This window comes from Cicer arietinum, chromosome 6 (genome assembly GCF_000331145.2).
Source record: "Cicer arietinum cultivar CDC Frontier isolate Library 1 chromosome 6, Cicar.CDCFrontier_v2.0, whole genome shotgun sequence".
NCBI lineage: Eukaryota > Viridiplantae > Streptophyta > Magnoliopsida > Fabales > Fabaceae > Cicer > Cicer arietinum.
The window spans coordinates 19,726,591-19,742,597 of NC_021165.2; the positions used below are offsets into that span (position 1 = coordinate 19,726,591).

Sequence of the window (16,007 nt, forward strand, 5' to 3'; positions counted from 1 at the left end):
GGATCTCAAATGTATTGGTAAGGATCTCTCCCCTGCCTATTTGTTTGGAGGGCTGACAGTTGCTTGTCTAGCTCAGCCCCTACCGAGCTTTCCGGTAGGCATCAGTAAATTATATTATTTTTAATTCCCACTTACTCATGTAAATGTCAAAACTTCTGCCCCCTAAAAATGCAATTCCAACTCGGCCAGAGAATCAAAGGGCAGATGGTATGTCTTTCTATCCATCCTGATTGTTGGATTTTAATTAAAATCCGACTTTATGCGAGCAAGGTTCAAAACAATATAATCCGTCCTTCTATCAATCGAGAAAAAACATAAATCCAAAAGATTTCTTAATTACTACTACATAAAACACTACATTACATAAAAAACCACATATGACTTTCCTAGAGAACTAGAGCTTTAAAAGCATTCTGTTATGCTAACTACATTAATTAATTTCGAAACAGAAATAAGTCGAAGGATAGGCCTTAACAAGTAGAAAGAAGATAAAGGAACTACTTTTTTTTTTCTAGAAAGAAGATAAAGGAACTAATTTGTATTACAATGAAGTACAACGACGACTTAAATCCATACAAATGTTAATGTCAGTCTGTGATATAGATGGAGTCAATTTAGAATATGAACAAATGCAATGTTATCTCTAGTTATCAAATCTTCCATATGTTTTTGTGGGCTTTCCAACTATGCATGCATTGGTTTGCATACTGCGGGCTAGCTCACTTAATCGAGATATGTATTTGTATAAATATAATAGATGTTTTTTTCTTTTTCGGATCTCAAATGTATTGATAAGGATATCTCCCCTGCCTATTTGTTTTGAGGGCTGACAGTTGCTTGTCTAGCTCAGCCCCTACCGAGCTTTCCGGTAGGCATCAATAAATTATATTATTTATAATTCCCACTTACTCATGTAAATGTCAAAACTTCTACCCCTAAAAATGCAATTCCAACTCGGCCAGAGAATCAAAGGGCAGATGGTATGTCTTTCTATCCATCCTGATTGTTGGATTTTAATTAAAATTCGACTTTATGCGAGCAAGGTTCAAAACAATATAATCCGTCCTTCTATCAATCGAGAAAAAACATAAATCCAAAAGATTTCTTAATTAATACTACATAAAACACTAAATTACATAAAAAACCACATATGACTTTCCTAGAGAACTAGAGCTTTAAAAGCATTATGTTATGCTAACTACATTAATTAATTTCGAAACAGAAATAAGTCGAAGGATAGGCCTTAACAAGTAGAAAGAAGATAAAGGAACTACTTTTTTTTTCTAGAAAGAAGATAAAGGAACTAATTTGTATTACAATGAAGTACAACGACGACTTAAATCCATACAAATGTTAATGTCAGTCTGTGATACAGATGGAGTCAATTTAAAATATGAACAAATGCAATGTTATCTCTAGTTATCAAATCTTCCATATGTTTTTGTGGGCTTTCCAACTATGCATGCATTGGTTTGCATATTGCAAGCCAATTGTTCAAGTTGATGACACGTCTTTGTATGAAAAATATAAAGTGACTTTTTTATTATCATTTGCCCAAGATGGAAACAACAACATATTTCTTATTGCTTTTGCCCTAATCGAGGGCCAAAAGTTGTTAACCTTGTTCCATGATCAAACAACCTATGAAAACATTTGTTTGAAACAATAATAGTAGGAAAAAGTTGTAAATAAAAAGAAAGTAATAGAAAAAAAGAAGACGAAGAAAAATGAGAGAACATGAGACCAGAGATGAGAAGATAACGGATTGAAAATCGTGTTTTCGCGCAGTGCTTATGTTAGAATATTAGAAAATATCTTATAATAAATATTATATTATATTAAAATATATTGAGTTATTTTCTATGATCAATTTATAATCATAGATATATCTTAGAATATATCTCATTATTATTATGATTTATTCCTGATTTATGATTGAATCTATATTTCTCTATAAATAGATATTATTATTAAGTCTTTTGTAATCAATTTAGCATAAAACTATTATAAATTATATCCTTGAATGATTTCACCTCTATTCCGTTGTCGATTTCCCAACAATTTGGGAATATAATTATAGCTTCTCTTTTCTAACTTGATTATTCCTTTTTCAACCCACAATCGTGACACGTTTCAACATCGGTTTCACTTGTTTTTGTTCAGCTCGCTACTACTATTGTCATAGCCACTGTTTTGCGGCAAATTTTCTGACAAACGACCACTTCATCAGCTTCGCCTCTTCCAAATCGACCCACACCTCAAAGCGCACCGCCGAAAACCACCACACGCGCCTCACCGTCCACCATCGTCAGATCTGCATAAAACTATTATCAATAATATTCAAACCCTTATTATTTTCTCTAAAATCCCACAATTTCAACAACTTATTTCATATTGACAAACATTCTCACAAATCGTGGGTATCCTCTCAGCCATTGTTCACAACTCATGACCATCAACATCCACTAAGGGAGAAATCTATTCCTCTGTATGTGGCCTATCACAACCATACAATTCTAATGTGAGGGCTTTTCCCTTCACTCTTACCTCTTATGTAGCGAATATTGTTTTATGTAAGAAACTCCAAAGGAAAAATAATGTGACGAGTTTAGAAAAAAAAACAATGTATTAGAAATATGAAAAACAATTAATGTATCTCCGTAGTGAAATGTGTATAAATATTAGGAAGAGAAAAATGTATTGGAATTCGATTAAAAAACAATGCATTGAAAATATAGAAAACAATTAATATATCTCCATAGCGAGATATGTTTATAAATATTGGGAGAAGAAACATATATTGAAACTTGACGAAAAAACATTACATTAAAAATGAATTTGGATCATCTCATTTTGTCCCCTCATGTTACGAGAGAGTTAGAGACACAAACAACACAAAAATCACTTCTATAAACCATACACACACACAAAATTGCTCATGTCTCTATCTTTCTCTCTCTCCTTCTCTCTTAATATGAGAGAGAAAATGAGATAATCCAATATCATTAACAATATATAAATCAATCAATGTACTCTATAGTGAGTTGTGAAAAAAATACATTGGAAAAACAAACATGTATTAGTCATTAATATGCATTTGAATTCAATAGGTCGCACACGATACAATGCACACAAGCACTTTTCAAAATCATTATTGTTATAACGCTAAATGAAATGTGGTATAGATTGTAGGAAACAATTGTATTTAATGGTTATTCATTTTCCCAAATTGTGTGCTTCCCCCTCCCCTCTTCACATTCTCATGTTTGAGTCATTAAATGTTGAATGTAGTACATGACTAAATTCATGTATTTGGATTAGCTGAATTTTGTATAATGTTGTTGCATTAAATCAAATAGACGTAACCAATGTTTTAAGGATTATATGGAAGAAAAAAAAACTTATTAGTACGTTAGATGAATTAGGGTTGGAGATAAGGGCAATATAATTTAATATGATTTGCAAATTATTATAAATAATAGAAGCAAAGCATACTATTGCATCAATTGACCAAATAAATTTTTTACTATATACAATGCGGTTGAGATCTTCACCGTTTTTCAAATGAAATATTGAATTATGTTTAATAAGAGATAGACACATGTGTTTAAGTGATTAATAAACTTTTATTAATTACGATTAAAATAATTTTTATATAGAGTTTATTTACCTTTCGATGGAATGAATTCTAGACTATTAGAAATTTTTCTTATGAAACTAAAGGATTAAAAAAAAGAAAGTTATAAAAGTTATTTTCACGGGCACATGGCAAAATATGAATTATGTAGGGGCAGATAAGTTAATTTCATAAGTTTACAAGGACTGTAGGAGTATTATAATTTGAACTTTCCGCTTTGGTCCAATCTCACTTCTGAGCAACGAGTTATGAGACTTACAAAAATTGAGCCTTCATTCGTGCACCATTACCATACCCTTTTCAGTTTTGAAAATCAAATTTTCGATTTCCGTCTTTGACGACAGCGCCATGACCACCCCACCCACCGAAACCCTAATCCCTAACACCGCCCATCAATGCCCCAAAGAAGAACAACCACCACCATCTCCACACGTCGCCGATCCTCACTCCTCTGAAACCCTCGAAAATCCCCAAATCCAGAACATTTCAAATCCCGATTCCAATAACCCTAATCAAACACAAGACATTCTCATGGAAGATCAAAACGCCGATCAACCGGAACCCGCTGCTCCCGCCACTGCTCGCCGTGCACCGAAGCGGAAAAAATTGGGGCCGAAACGAACTGCAGCTCAGAAGAGAAAGTTTTGCGAGAAATTTCAGGTTCTGATCGAAACCCTAAAACCCATTCCCTTCATACCTGCCAAAGCTCTCGACTTTGAGAGCCACCGGAGCCTTCTTCAGCGTTTGGGACTCTGGAATTTCGTTCACATTGAGTTCGATTCCGCCATTCGCACCGATCTACTCGCTCAGCTATTTGCTAGTTATTCCCCTTCTGCACGGTGCAGTTACGTTAATGATGTTAAGATCATGGTGAATCGTGCTGAACTTGGTCGCTCTCTCATGCTTCCGAAGAAGAATTCTGCTGCTGCTGTCCCTACGGTTGCTGTTGACGAAGTTGATGCGGAGGATATTGCTTTTGTCAATGAATTGGTTTCGAATTGGATGCTTTTGTATGATGATGACACATTCATCATGTCGAAGGATGTTATGCAGCAGTTTAATTTGATCAAGGAGGGAAATTTCGAGAAGGTTGATTGGGCGGGGATGATATGGAGCATGTTGGAGAAGGAATTAAAGGCCTCACAGCTGGTGGACTGTTACTATGCCTCACATTTGCAACATTTGATCAAGTCGCAGCACAAGGAGCTTCTGGGCGACACACAGGTCGAGGAGGTGGAGGGTGAAGGAGAAGAGGGTGGGGTGAAGGATGAGGAGGAAGAGGGCGAGGTGAAGGACGAGGAGGAAGAGGAGGAGGGGGTTGTGGCGGGGGATGAGGTGGATGGGAGTGGTGATTTGAGAATGGGTGAGGTTGAAGAGAGTCGGGTTCATGAGTTGGAGGAACGCAATATTGAATTGAGTTTGGGGCAAGATAATGTCGAGTCTTTGTCGGTGGAAAAGGAGCAGGTTGTAGGTGAACAAATGATGGATTTTGAGCAGTCTAAGGAAGAAGAACAAGGGATGTGGCTTTTGGATCATAAGAGCTGTGTGGGGGAGCCTTCTTTGAGGCCGTGTCATAATAGCGACATGAAGTGTATGGACTATGGCCAAGTGAAGGAGGATGAGGGAGAAGAAGATGAGCAGGAACAAGAGGAACAAGAGGAAGAAGAGGAGGATGAAGATGCTGAAGAAGATGAGCATGAGGGTGGGTTCCATTTGTCACCCAAGTTTCCTTTGGAGGGAATGCCTTCTGGGAATGGGAGTCCAATTCAGGCAATGGAAACAGTGCAGATGCCTTTTACATCTGGGATTGATCTTCATGATAACTCAGTAGGAGATTTCCTCTCTGGGAGGGATGACCCTCAGATGATATCCGGCTCTTCACTTTTTGGCAATGGTCACAAGAGAGACATTGATCACGATAATCATAACCCCCATCATACACTAAATGGCAGTAACAAGCGGCTGAGAAGTGATAGCCCATGGAATTCTAAGCCTGTTGACTTTGAAGTTTGCATGGAACAGATGGAACATTGGATGGAGAAAGCTAGGATTATGTATGCATCGAAAGATCAGGCTGTTGAAGAATCTTCAATGAATCAACAACTTTTGCTTAATGAGCTACAGAGGCGGGATAATGCGATTGAACATTTGCATAAAGCAAAGATGGAAGAGACTCAGAAAAGACAGATGGAGGTATATCGGCTTGAGAAGGAACTTTATATGATGCAAAGCCTTGTGGAAGGCTATCGAAAAGCCTTAAAAGAAACACAAAAGGCTTTTGCTGAATATAGAGCACGCTGTCCGCAAGCTGATGAGCCACTTTACAAGGATGTTCCTGGGTCTGGCGGCCTTGTTTTGAGTGTGATGGAACTGGAAAAGGAACGCCTGAAGAAGGAAGAAGAGGAAAGGATAAAGTTGAGAGATTTTGTTAGAGATTTTGAAAGGAACTGTAAAGATATTGAAGAAGAGTGGATGGGACAGATGGGTATTCTGAAAGAACATCTAAGTAGAGTTGAATCCCTGGGTAACAAGTTGCAGGCTGTTGATGACAAAGTAAAACATTTGAAGGAAGTGAATGCAAAATGCAAGATTTCTGATCCTCTTGATTGCGCTCCAGTAAGTGAAGCAGAAGCTGCTTAGTAAGGTTTAGCTTTTTTCATTAGCTTGGGATTAAAATCAGTCCATACTATGTTCAAGGCCCCAGTTTATTTGTGTTATAATGTACAGAGCTCTATTTAGAACTGAGACCTTCAAGTAAGGTAACTCTGCTTAGTATTGTGTGAGATCAAGTTCACAATTTTAGGTTATTGACTTTTCTTGTTTTGCATCTCTATGCCCTTCTTATTTATCCTTAAGATCCAATCTAAATTCTGTTGTTTGACGTAGAAAAAGTTGGTCCTAGTTCTACTTTGTATGTGACTTTTTCTTGATCAAGTGATATTTTATCAGAAGAATGTAATGAGATAGAAAAACTGACTAGGAAAATCCATTTGCGATCTTTAGCATGATTGGTTAATGTTACAGTAGTTGATTTAAATTGGTATTTGTCAGTTTTATATGATGGTTGTTACTTGTTACTGTAATCCTATATAGCGACATCTTAACAATGCTATGTTGCTTTATTGTCTTAGCCTTGTGCACAGCTACTGTTCAGATAACTAGAAAAGTTTCAGGCTGCATGCTGGATTGCTGGTTTCCATACTTCTTTGGTGACACTTTAGTTTCTATTAAGTGATCATTATTGTTTGAAGTAAACATTAGCGTGATTTATATGTTAAAAAATGTTAGTTCTTGTTTGATTTCTACCTTTTATGATTACAGAGAATCCGTTGATTTTAATCAAAATGTTAGTTCAGCGTGATTTTAACCTTTTATGGTCACAGATAATCCGTTGAAGTTAGTTTTGGTTGTTTCTTAGAAAACTCTGTTTGTCTAGGCTATTGACCTTTCTAATAAACTGTTGACCTTTCTATAATCTGTTGCTAACTAAAGAAATATCTAATCTGTTGCCACAGGCCTTTTGGAAAATTCAGGTGTTAACTTCAATATCCATTAGACAAGGAATACTTTGGCATTCCTATTTCCTTAAGTTCCAAGTGTAAACTTTTTTATCTTTAATTTAGTGATATCATATAATGCGTAGTTAGTGCTGCTATTGCTCTGCTGCAGCTGGCTCCTGCTGTGGGAACCGTGGAACATTTTTGCATTGTTTTTGTTGCTGCCACTTCAATGAAATAGGGAAATAGTGAAATAGGGACTAAAAGTTTTTAGTTGTTTGACAATCTTTTTGGGTTATTTTGTTATTTCATCCCTTTCTTTTTCATCAGGGAAACCTTTATTTAGGTTTTTAAATATTGTTTAAACCCCTTTGTTTTTCATCACTGCCAAGCTCGGGCACACTCACTTTCCTCTTCTGCATATACTTTGTACTGTTGATTTTTTTGGTTATCTTCTAAGCCTTTTTCAGTTGTCCCAATTCCCAAAAGTCTTTCAAGTAGAAGAAAGATATGTGCCTTCCTCTATTTCTGTTTGGTTCTTCATTCTTCTTGTGTTTTCTTTTAAAACTATAGCAGTCCTACTCCTTGTTTTGTTCTACTTACCAACTCCTCTGTTTTGTCTGCATTCTGTTGTGATTGTTTTACCCTTCATGTTTTCTGCAGCCGAGGCATCATCCACTCTGTGTTAAGATTATTTATTCCTTGACTTATGTTGTTTTTAGCTTGTGTATTTAGCTGTTCATAAAAGAAAAGCTCGTATCTTTAAAAGTATGATTTCGTATTATTTGTTTTGAATAACTTTTTTTAAATGTTTGTATGTAGGAATGGTTTATATTATTTGACTTATATTACGGTTTTCAGTATATGGGCCACAATGCTTCCAGCTGTAATGGTTTTGGTGTTGGCCTCACCGTATTTAAATTGATAACTTAGTAATGGCGATTGGTGTATATCATCCACATCGTATTCTGTTTTACTACTGGGAAGAGATAACCCGGTTAGACCTTGGTTAAGAGGTAAGGCCGGAAGGGTCATTTGGGTCCTGGGTATTTGTTAGTGTATACATTGCTACTTAGCAATGTTGTGAATCGTGGTTCATGGAAAATAACATTTGTTCAAATTCCGCTATGCAACAGTGCTATAGCGCTACCATAACTGCTTTTTGACAACATTTTGTACTAAATAGTGTATTGCGGAATAATAGCGTTTTGTTCAAATTCCTCTACACTATAGCGATATAGTGCCGCTATAGCAGCTATTTCATAATACTGGTACTTAGATGTCTGTATTTTCTTTGATGCATGTAAAAATCTTTTGCATGAGTTTCGCTGCTCACATACAAGTAAAAATCTTGTGATGAGAATAAAATACCGCAGCAAAATTGTTTTGCGGCAAGAATTTTACAAGTTGTTTATCAAATAAGCATATTGTTGATATACATTATCCATATTATTACTTGTATGTATTCTGGAGTCAAGGTTTGTAAAGAGCATGTATGGTGCACGAACAAAACTTCAGTCAATTAAATTAGAAAGAGATAAAAAAAAACTGAAAAGTTCATAGTTTTACTAGTGTCAAGTTTCAAACCAAATTGTTCTTGATTTTACCTAGCTCTTGCCTGGTTTGTGGTTATGTTATAGTCCTGTGAGTGCGTGCAAGAATAGAAACGTCTTGTGTATTTATGGACATATATTGCTGTCTAGATGAATCTGGCTTCTTCAGTACAGCTTGTAAGTATTTATGTTCCACGAAACTTACTGCTGCTCTCACTAACAGCTTGATGTTGAAGTTTGTGATGAGAATAAACTGGCAAAGATGCTTTCTATTATATTTTAACTAGTTAGATATCAGCAAGAGGCTGGTAGATAATCACTATCATTATCTTGTACTTTTTAATTAAAATTCTGAAATCGGAGGGGATGTTAAATGCAACTAGAGTTTTGACAGTATTTGATTATACTAATTGTAAAATATATAGTTAGACAAACGGGGATATGTGTAAAAGCATTAGGCACTCTAGCATATATCATTCTTCCCTCTTGTCAGTTGTCAGTGTATTGCAGCAAATTCAATACAGTATGAGGTCACATCTTTGTCTGAAACCATTCGACATCTTTTGTTATTTTTCCAGTGCAAACCTACCTAGCTCATCCTTTACTTAGCCTCCATATTAAATTTCATTTTGTTTTTTCATTTAATTTCTCTGTTTTTCACCAACCTGATTTTTTGTGACAATGGATAACATTATTTACTAATTTGCTTCCTATTTGATTTACTTATCAAACAACAAGGCAAAAACTTTATTTTCACTTCAAGAGGTTCAAAACAAAAACAAATTTGTTCCGTCTATTGTATGTCATCCCAGTCTGTCCTATTTACTCATCATGAATATTTTTAACTTTATGAGTGGAATGAGATAGAATAGAATGAATTAAGGCAAAAAGATGTTGAATTTTTTTAGCATAACATTACTCAGGGATTGGGGGTTTGTGAGTAAAATTGACCACTCAGCCTTTGTGTGCTGCATTTAAACTGCAAACAATGATACATCTTCTTCTCACATGCATAGGGACCATTTTTTTTAGAATTATGACACCACTGATTCACGGGCAAATTATCAACCTACAACTACTTTCACTGTCCCATTCTATTTGGTTGCCTCTATTTGCTTCATAGAAGATCATTTTTCAAGTTGCCTATGAAGATGTGAAAAATGATTGTTCAACTCCCAAGATATTTCTTACATAGGGAGGAATAAAAGGATGTATGTGAGGAAAAAGTTGAACTTGTTTAATTTAATTTAAGCTTATTTTTTTTAAATGGAGGTGTGGTTTATTGGTAAGAAAATAGTCTATTGCCATAAATATTGGAACATATAGATATAGTGCAAGGAGATGGAGATTCAGTATGCCTAAGTAATATCTGAATTGATATATGATTCAGTATGCCTAAGTTACTGGAGAATTAATGCTTTTCATAAATTGTTTTCTTGTCCCTACAAATTAATTTTTTGGATCCACCACTATAAATTCATAGGAAAACATGATCAATCTATAACACAAAATGTGCAACATTGAACACTTTCACCATATACAAGGAGAACTGATTAAAATATTTACACTTTGTTTTTTTTCTTCTTCTTTCCAGGAAATCAGCAATAATACAATAAAGTACAACAAAACCCAGAGGAGGGAAGACTTGAGTGACATACACCTTCCTTCCTTTCAACTCACTGGTCATTGTTTTCCAAGTAAAATTGAAAAACACCACAAAAAAATTGAAAAGAATAAAAAACAACAAACAATAACAAAAAAAGAAAAAGAAAAAGAAAAAGAAAAAGAAAAAGAAATGAAAGAATCTCCAACATCACATTACATAATAATTCATATTTATATATCTTCCACTCCCATCTAGTTAAAGCAGTAGACAGCAACACCACCACAAGTTCTGTTTGTTTCTTTGAATGGTGCTGCACATGTGTTTCCCTGAATTCCAATCATGCAACTTTGAGTGGTCCCCTTGTAATAAAGTGAAACACATCACGTGACTCCCTCAGTTTGATAGCAAAAGCTTTCCACTTTTAATATTCATCAATTGGCTAATAAAATTTAATTTCTTACCATCTCACTATGCCATACCATTCATTACATTACAACTTCTTTTTCCCTTTTTTCTTTCTTCAATAGAATAAAAAAGAATCAAAGAACAATTAAGATCATAATTCATGTATCTTGCTTGTGGGAGGGTTAAATTCAAACATTGATAAGATGTTCTTTTTCAATGTGAGTATCATTATCACATCGTGGTTTTGGTGATGGTGACCCTGTAGCATTATTTTCCATCTTCTTGATGTTTTGTTGGTGATACACTTGCCTTAGCCTCTCTATCTCCCTTTTCAATGCCTCTTGATGAGCTGCAATATTAATGCATATATTATTTTCAAGCACTAGTTATCTTAATTAATACTGCTTTAAAATGAAATATAATTAAGTATCTCATCTTTTTTATTATGTTTGATTTGAGAGTAATAACTATATAGCTGCAGACAGAGCACATGATGGTTTCAGACAGAGATTTTAATATGTGAATATGCAAACACTTTTACTAAAATTAATATCAATCTGTCCTCTATCTAATAATTGGCCTGTTTTATTTCAATTTCAACTCTTCTAAACTGTGCCGTACGATGCAAAGTTGCACGATTAAAAAGCTAATAACGGTACATTTCCGTTGGTATATATCCTTTTACTAGTACTTTTTATTAATTAATTAAGAATTCTCCTCTGATTCAGAAATAATACTTAAACAATTTGGAGGAGTTGCAATTGTAAGCTTAGTGTGGTACAATTCAAAAGTATATATATATGATATAAACTAATTTGTACTTTCTTTCTATAATTCTATTCTATCTATATGTAATTTAACTTTCTATCTTTCATGTTAAATATCTAATATCTTGTGTATTATTCTCTTACAAAAACTTATAATACAAAATATCAGGAAAATTAAGGTGAAATGAGAATAGTATAGTGTAGCATATATATATATATATATACCATCTTTGAAGATTTTGTCTTGGGCGAGGGCAGCGATTCTTTGCTTGAGAGCACTGTTATCAACATTTAGAAGCAACCTCTGATGATCCAAAAATGCAACCCTTGGAGATAGTACAGAAACTTCTGCCTTCATGATATTGATGAACATGTACAATAGTTAGTTAAAAACTTAAAATAAACAAATAATCATATCATTAAGTGATTAGTACACATCAATAGTACAGTATAAAATTAAGTTAGCATAATGTTTATGAATATTTAAGTCACCTGTAATGAAGTAACACTTCGCTCTAGCTCTGATATGTATTGCAGCTTCCTAACTCTTGATCTTTGAGCCGATTGTCTATTTGCCAATATTCTAATCATCATACGCAAACACATTAATTACAATCATATCAAACTTGAAAGAGAACAAAAATACATTAATCTTATATAATCACCATCACTCATGTTTCAATTGCTGTAATTTCATTCTGATTAATCATAAACTAGAAACTAATACCAGAAAAATAAATGAAATTTTTTCTGATGTATATATATTATATATATATATATATATATGAAGAACATTTTCTCCTTATAGAACAATATATAAACACTAAATGATCTCATTCACTCAATAATAATACTAGAAAATTAGCCATGAAATACACATTTAATTATACATGTGTGTGACTGTGACTGTGAGTGTGTTGTGTGATGATTAATGAACACATTATAGATTTGGTTTTAGAAATGTGACATGAATTTTTGAGTACCTTTTGACCCTTTTGGGGTCAGTAATTTTCTGACTTGAACTTGTATTTGAATTATTATTATTATTGTCATCATCATTGACAACTTGAGCAATTTCCTGTTTGCATTCACTAATTTCATCCTCATCTGATTCATGCTTCAATTCTAGATGTTGCTGCTTTTCATCCACCTCTTTCTCATCATTGATGCTGTTATTATCAGAAGGAGTTGAAGGGTTAGAATTAGAACACAATGTGGCTGCTGCTACAGGTGGTTGTGACATCATAGGATTCTCCGAAACATCGTCATTAAACATCGACATCAATTGTTCATCATCAAACCTTTCAAACTCACTGCGGCGACAATGCTCCATCATTGACGCCTCTACAAACGTCACTGAGTCGCTCGCCGACCGCCTGTGGGCCCCTCTTCTCGCCGACGAGAAGTCGAGAAATTCGTCCACCCATGAAGGGTTTTGGTGTGCTGAATTAACATTTGGTGACATGGTTTTAAGGGTAGGCATTTTTTGGTGTGAAGAAAATTCTGGCCAAGTTTGTGTCATGTTTGGAATTGGAATCTTGGGTGGCAATTGTGCCATTTCAAGATGAATATATAGAAGAAAAGATAATTAGAGATTATAAAGTCTATAACCAAACACAAACTAGGTATCTATAATGGAATTGCCTCAACAAAAACAATATTGTGTTACATTATATATAAATGCATATATGCAATGTGTGCATACATGTTATGTAATGTGTGATGAGTCATGAGTCATGAGTCATGAGTAGGAGAAGAAATGAATTAATTTGTCAAGTAGACAAACCAATTATGAAGATGTAACACAAGGTTTTTATAAATACATGTAAGGAGGGAGAGAGAAGAAGAAATAAGGCACAAGAAGAAGATAATATAATCATAAACTTTTTTATTTTCTTTTTATGTATGGTTTTTTATTAATTATAAGAAGATATGAATAATAATGTATGTTGAGTTTAGGGGGGTTTAAAATCCCAATAATAAATGTGTGGGGGGTATGTGCATCTAAATCTATGTGTGTGTTTGCAGTAGGGTCACATGGAGAAAGGAATTGGACAGCTATGAACAGCTGGCTTGGAAGAAGAGGATAGGAGAAAATGTTTTGTTTTGGGTCTCCTCAACTCAACGGTATTACTGCAAAGTCGCCAATGCTTTTTTATTTTATTTTTTATTTCTTATTAATTAATTATAATTTCAATAACTAGTGGGAATTAATCAGCCACCACGTGCCCTTGTGACCTTCTTTTTAGTAAGATGATTTTGGGTTTGCCATGCCCTTGTAATAATAACTTACTCTTGGTATAATTGCTGATGATTCTACCATTCATCTTTTCGAAAAGGGTTCAAGGTAAGCTTTTCACGTTAATTTTTATATACATTAGTGTAGTAGTTTTACGTTGAAAACCAATTACAAATAATTCTATTATATGCATGATTTATAAGTTCAAAAATTTAATAATTAATAATTTAACGGTTATAATTGTTTAACGGTGTAAATATTTGTATTTGTCAATGTATGTTAATTAAATTTTAATTTATTTAATATAGAATGTTAATCCAATTTGTATTGTTATCTTTTTAAAAAAATAATGTTACTGCAAACTGATAATAACTAGCACAAATTAATCTACTTTAGTAGGTTGATTCATGAGGTCTATCATTAGACCATGACTATATTAATTAGTGCCCTCATAAATTAGGTTTATCTTGTACTACTATAAGATATAATCTCATTGGGTAAGATTACATGGTTGAAATTTACCAACACACTAGTTAATTTTAAAGATGGTCATGTCACTCATTAAGTACTTCAAGTCAAACTTAAATGTAGAGTTTTTATGTTATGAACCACCAGAAAAAAAAAATTATAAGTAGTATCAATCAATTTTTACAGGTCATTATAAATCTTACACCTTGGTAAATGTTACACCAAGATTAATATGTCCTTTCTTAAGATATTTGGGTTTTAGTTTATGCTTTAGTTTTCATTTACTATGGTTCTTTTATGTTTTTTCCCCGACATTTGATAGAGTTATTAGCAAAAAAGTCTATATAATTGGTAAAACGTTAGTACGAGGACTTTATTTATTACCATGTTTCAAATTAATTTGTGAATATATTAAAGTTTCTACGGTAATTTGGAATATTGATTATATGTATTAGCTTTTTTTATTAGAAAAAGATTAATAATTCTTTGATGCCTTGCAAAATTAAATACCTATACACTCTATAATTATTGTTATAGAAATATCAGATGTATATCATTAGATTAAGAGAGTAATCGACAATCAATTCTATCATAAAGTCAATTGTTGAAAATTCAGTTTGACAACATTAGCATAGAAAATTCAATTTGACAACATTAGCATTTTTTTTTAAACCATATTCAACCATAAAAATTGATTATGTGAATTAACTAATTAAATTGTTACCTCGCCATTTTCACTTGCAATAATTAGACATATTGAAAGTTATGAAAGTAAAAAAAAAGTATATAGTCAACTAACTAATATGGTACATGATAATTTGATAAGTGGTATATACTTCAATCAGTTAATCATTTAATTAATTGAAAATTCATCATTTGATTGATGCGTATAAAAAAACATGTGATCAGAGAGTCTTTAAATGAAATTCAATAAAACGAGAAATTAGTCTCTTCATTTATGTGTGGATATAAGATAATAATAATAATAATATTTTGAAACTGATCATAACTAACCAGTTTATATATTTTTGAAGTGGAAAATAATAGGGACTAATGAAGTTAAAGATGAAAACAAAATTAGGTAGTACTCATAATTGATTTGAATGAATGGCTTCGACGATCTAATAACTTTGTTAAAGAATTAATGTCTCTATGAGTATTTGAGGTATGACAACCCCACTTGAGGAGTGTTCCCCAAAAAAAAAATCCCACTTGAAGATGTTGGTGATTGGTGAAATCATATGGCTTCTGAATCATCTTTATTATGTGAGAGAGAAGAACAAAATTGCATGTGCTAAGATTTTTTGACAGTGGTAATGCATGGGGTGCGATTGGTTTCACCATTAATATGCATTTAAATTTTGATTGTGACTATTGTTAATAAAATAAAAAGAAAGTATAGGTACAGTAATTAAGACAAGGTAACTAAAAATTGAATGAAATAGTGGAAATTTGGGACACATGAGCTGTGAAAGAAAGGCAATATATGCGCCCATGTGAATTGTTTGCACGCACTATGCTACCTTTCTTTGCTTTGTCCACAAATCATTCTCACATGTAGGGTTATATAATAATAAAGTATTTCTAACATGTACTATACTACAATATATCAATATAATTTAATTTAATTAAATTTTAGATTAAATATATTAATTTTTTTTACTATTATACTTCGTTATGGAAGAAAAATAGTGTTAATTAAGAAATTCAAAATTATTTCTTTTTTTAAAAAACAAATATACAATTTTTAAGATAAATTTTTATTATTAAATGTGACATAAGTAAAATATTAACATATGCCATAATAATATGCCTCTCTTTGTGGATGTGCTTCC

At 33.2% G+C, this 16,007-nt stretch overlaps 2 protein-coding genes across 2 annotated transcripts; one reads left to right on the forward strand and one right to left on the reverse strand.

The window, feature by feature from the left end:
* Positions 1 to 3,858: 3,858 nt before the first annotated feature.
* Positions 3,859 to 6,464, forward strand: LOC101491060 (uncharacterized). Its single transcript, XM_004505463.4, has one exon. The coding sequence runs from the start codon at positions 3,986 to 3,988 to the stop codon at positions 6,275 to 6,277; it is 2,292 nt and encodes a 763-aa protein (XP_004505520.1). The 5' UTR covers positions 3,859 to 3,985; the 3' UTR covers positions 6,278 to 6,464.
* Positions 6,465 to 10,237: 3,773 nt separating this feature from the next.
* On the reverse strand, positions 10,238 to 13,432 carry LOC101491374 (basic leucine zipper 34). Its single transcript, XM_004505464.4, has 4 exons — positions 12,449 to 13,432; positions 11,958 to 12,048; positions 11,691 to 11,817; positions 10,238 to 11,047 (listed from the first exon to the last, which is right to left on the reverse strand). The coding sequence occupies exons 1-4, from the start codon at positions 13,021 to 13,023 to the stop codon at positions 10,887 to 10,889; spliced, it is 954 nt and encodes a 317-aa protein (XP_004505521.1). The 5' UTR covers positions 13,024 to 13,432; the 3' UTR covers positions 10,238 to 10,886.
* Between the last annotated feature and the right edge of the window lie 2,575 nt (positions 13,433 to 16,007).

What these genes read in the sequence shown, in the direction of transcription:
- LOC101491060 (XM_004505463.4), top strand. Translation starts at nt 3,986, where the DNA reads ATGACCACCCCACCCACCGAAACCCTAATCCCTAACACCGCCCATCAA.
- LOC101491374 (XM_004505464.4), bottom strand. Translation starts at nt 13,023, where the DNA reads ATGGCACAATTGCCACCCAAGATTCCAATTCCAAACATGACACAAACT. An exon ending in GACCCCAAAAGGGTCAAAAG is followed by an intron (nt 12,049 to 12,448) that starts GTACTCAAAAAT and finishes TATGATGATTAG; the next exon opens with AATATTGGCAAATAGACAAT. An exon ending in AGACAAAATCTTCAAAGATG is followed by an intron (nt 11,048 to 11,690) that starts GTATATATATAT and finishes TTAATATTGCAG; the next exon opens with CTCATCAAGAGGCATTGAAA.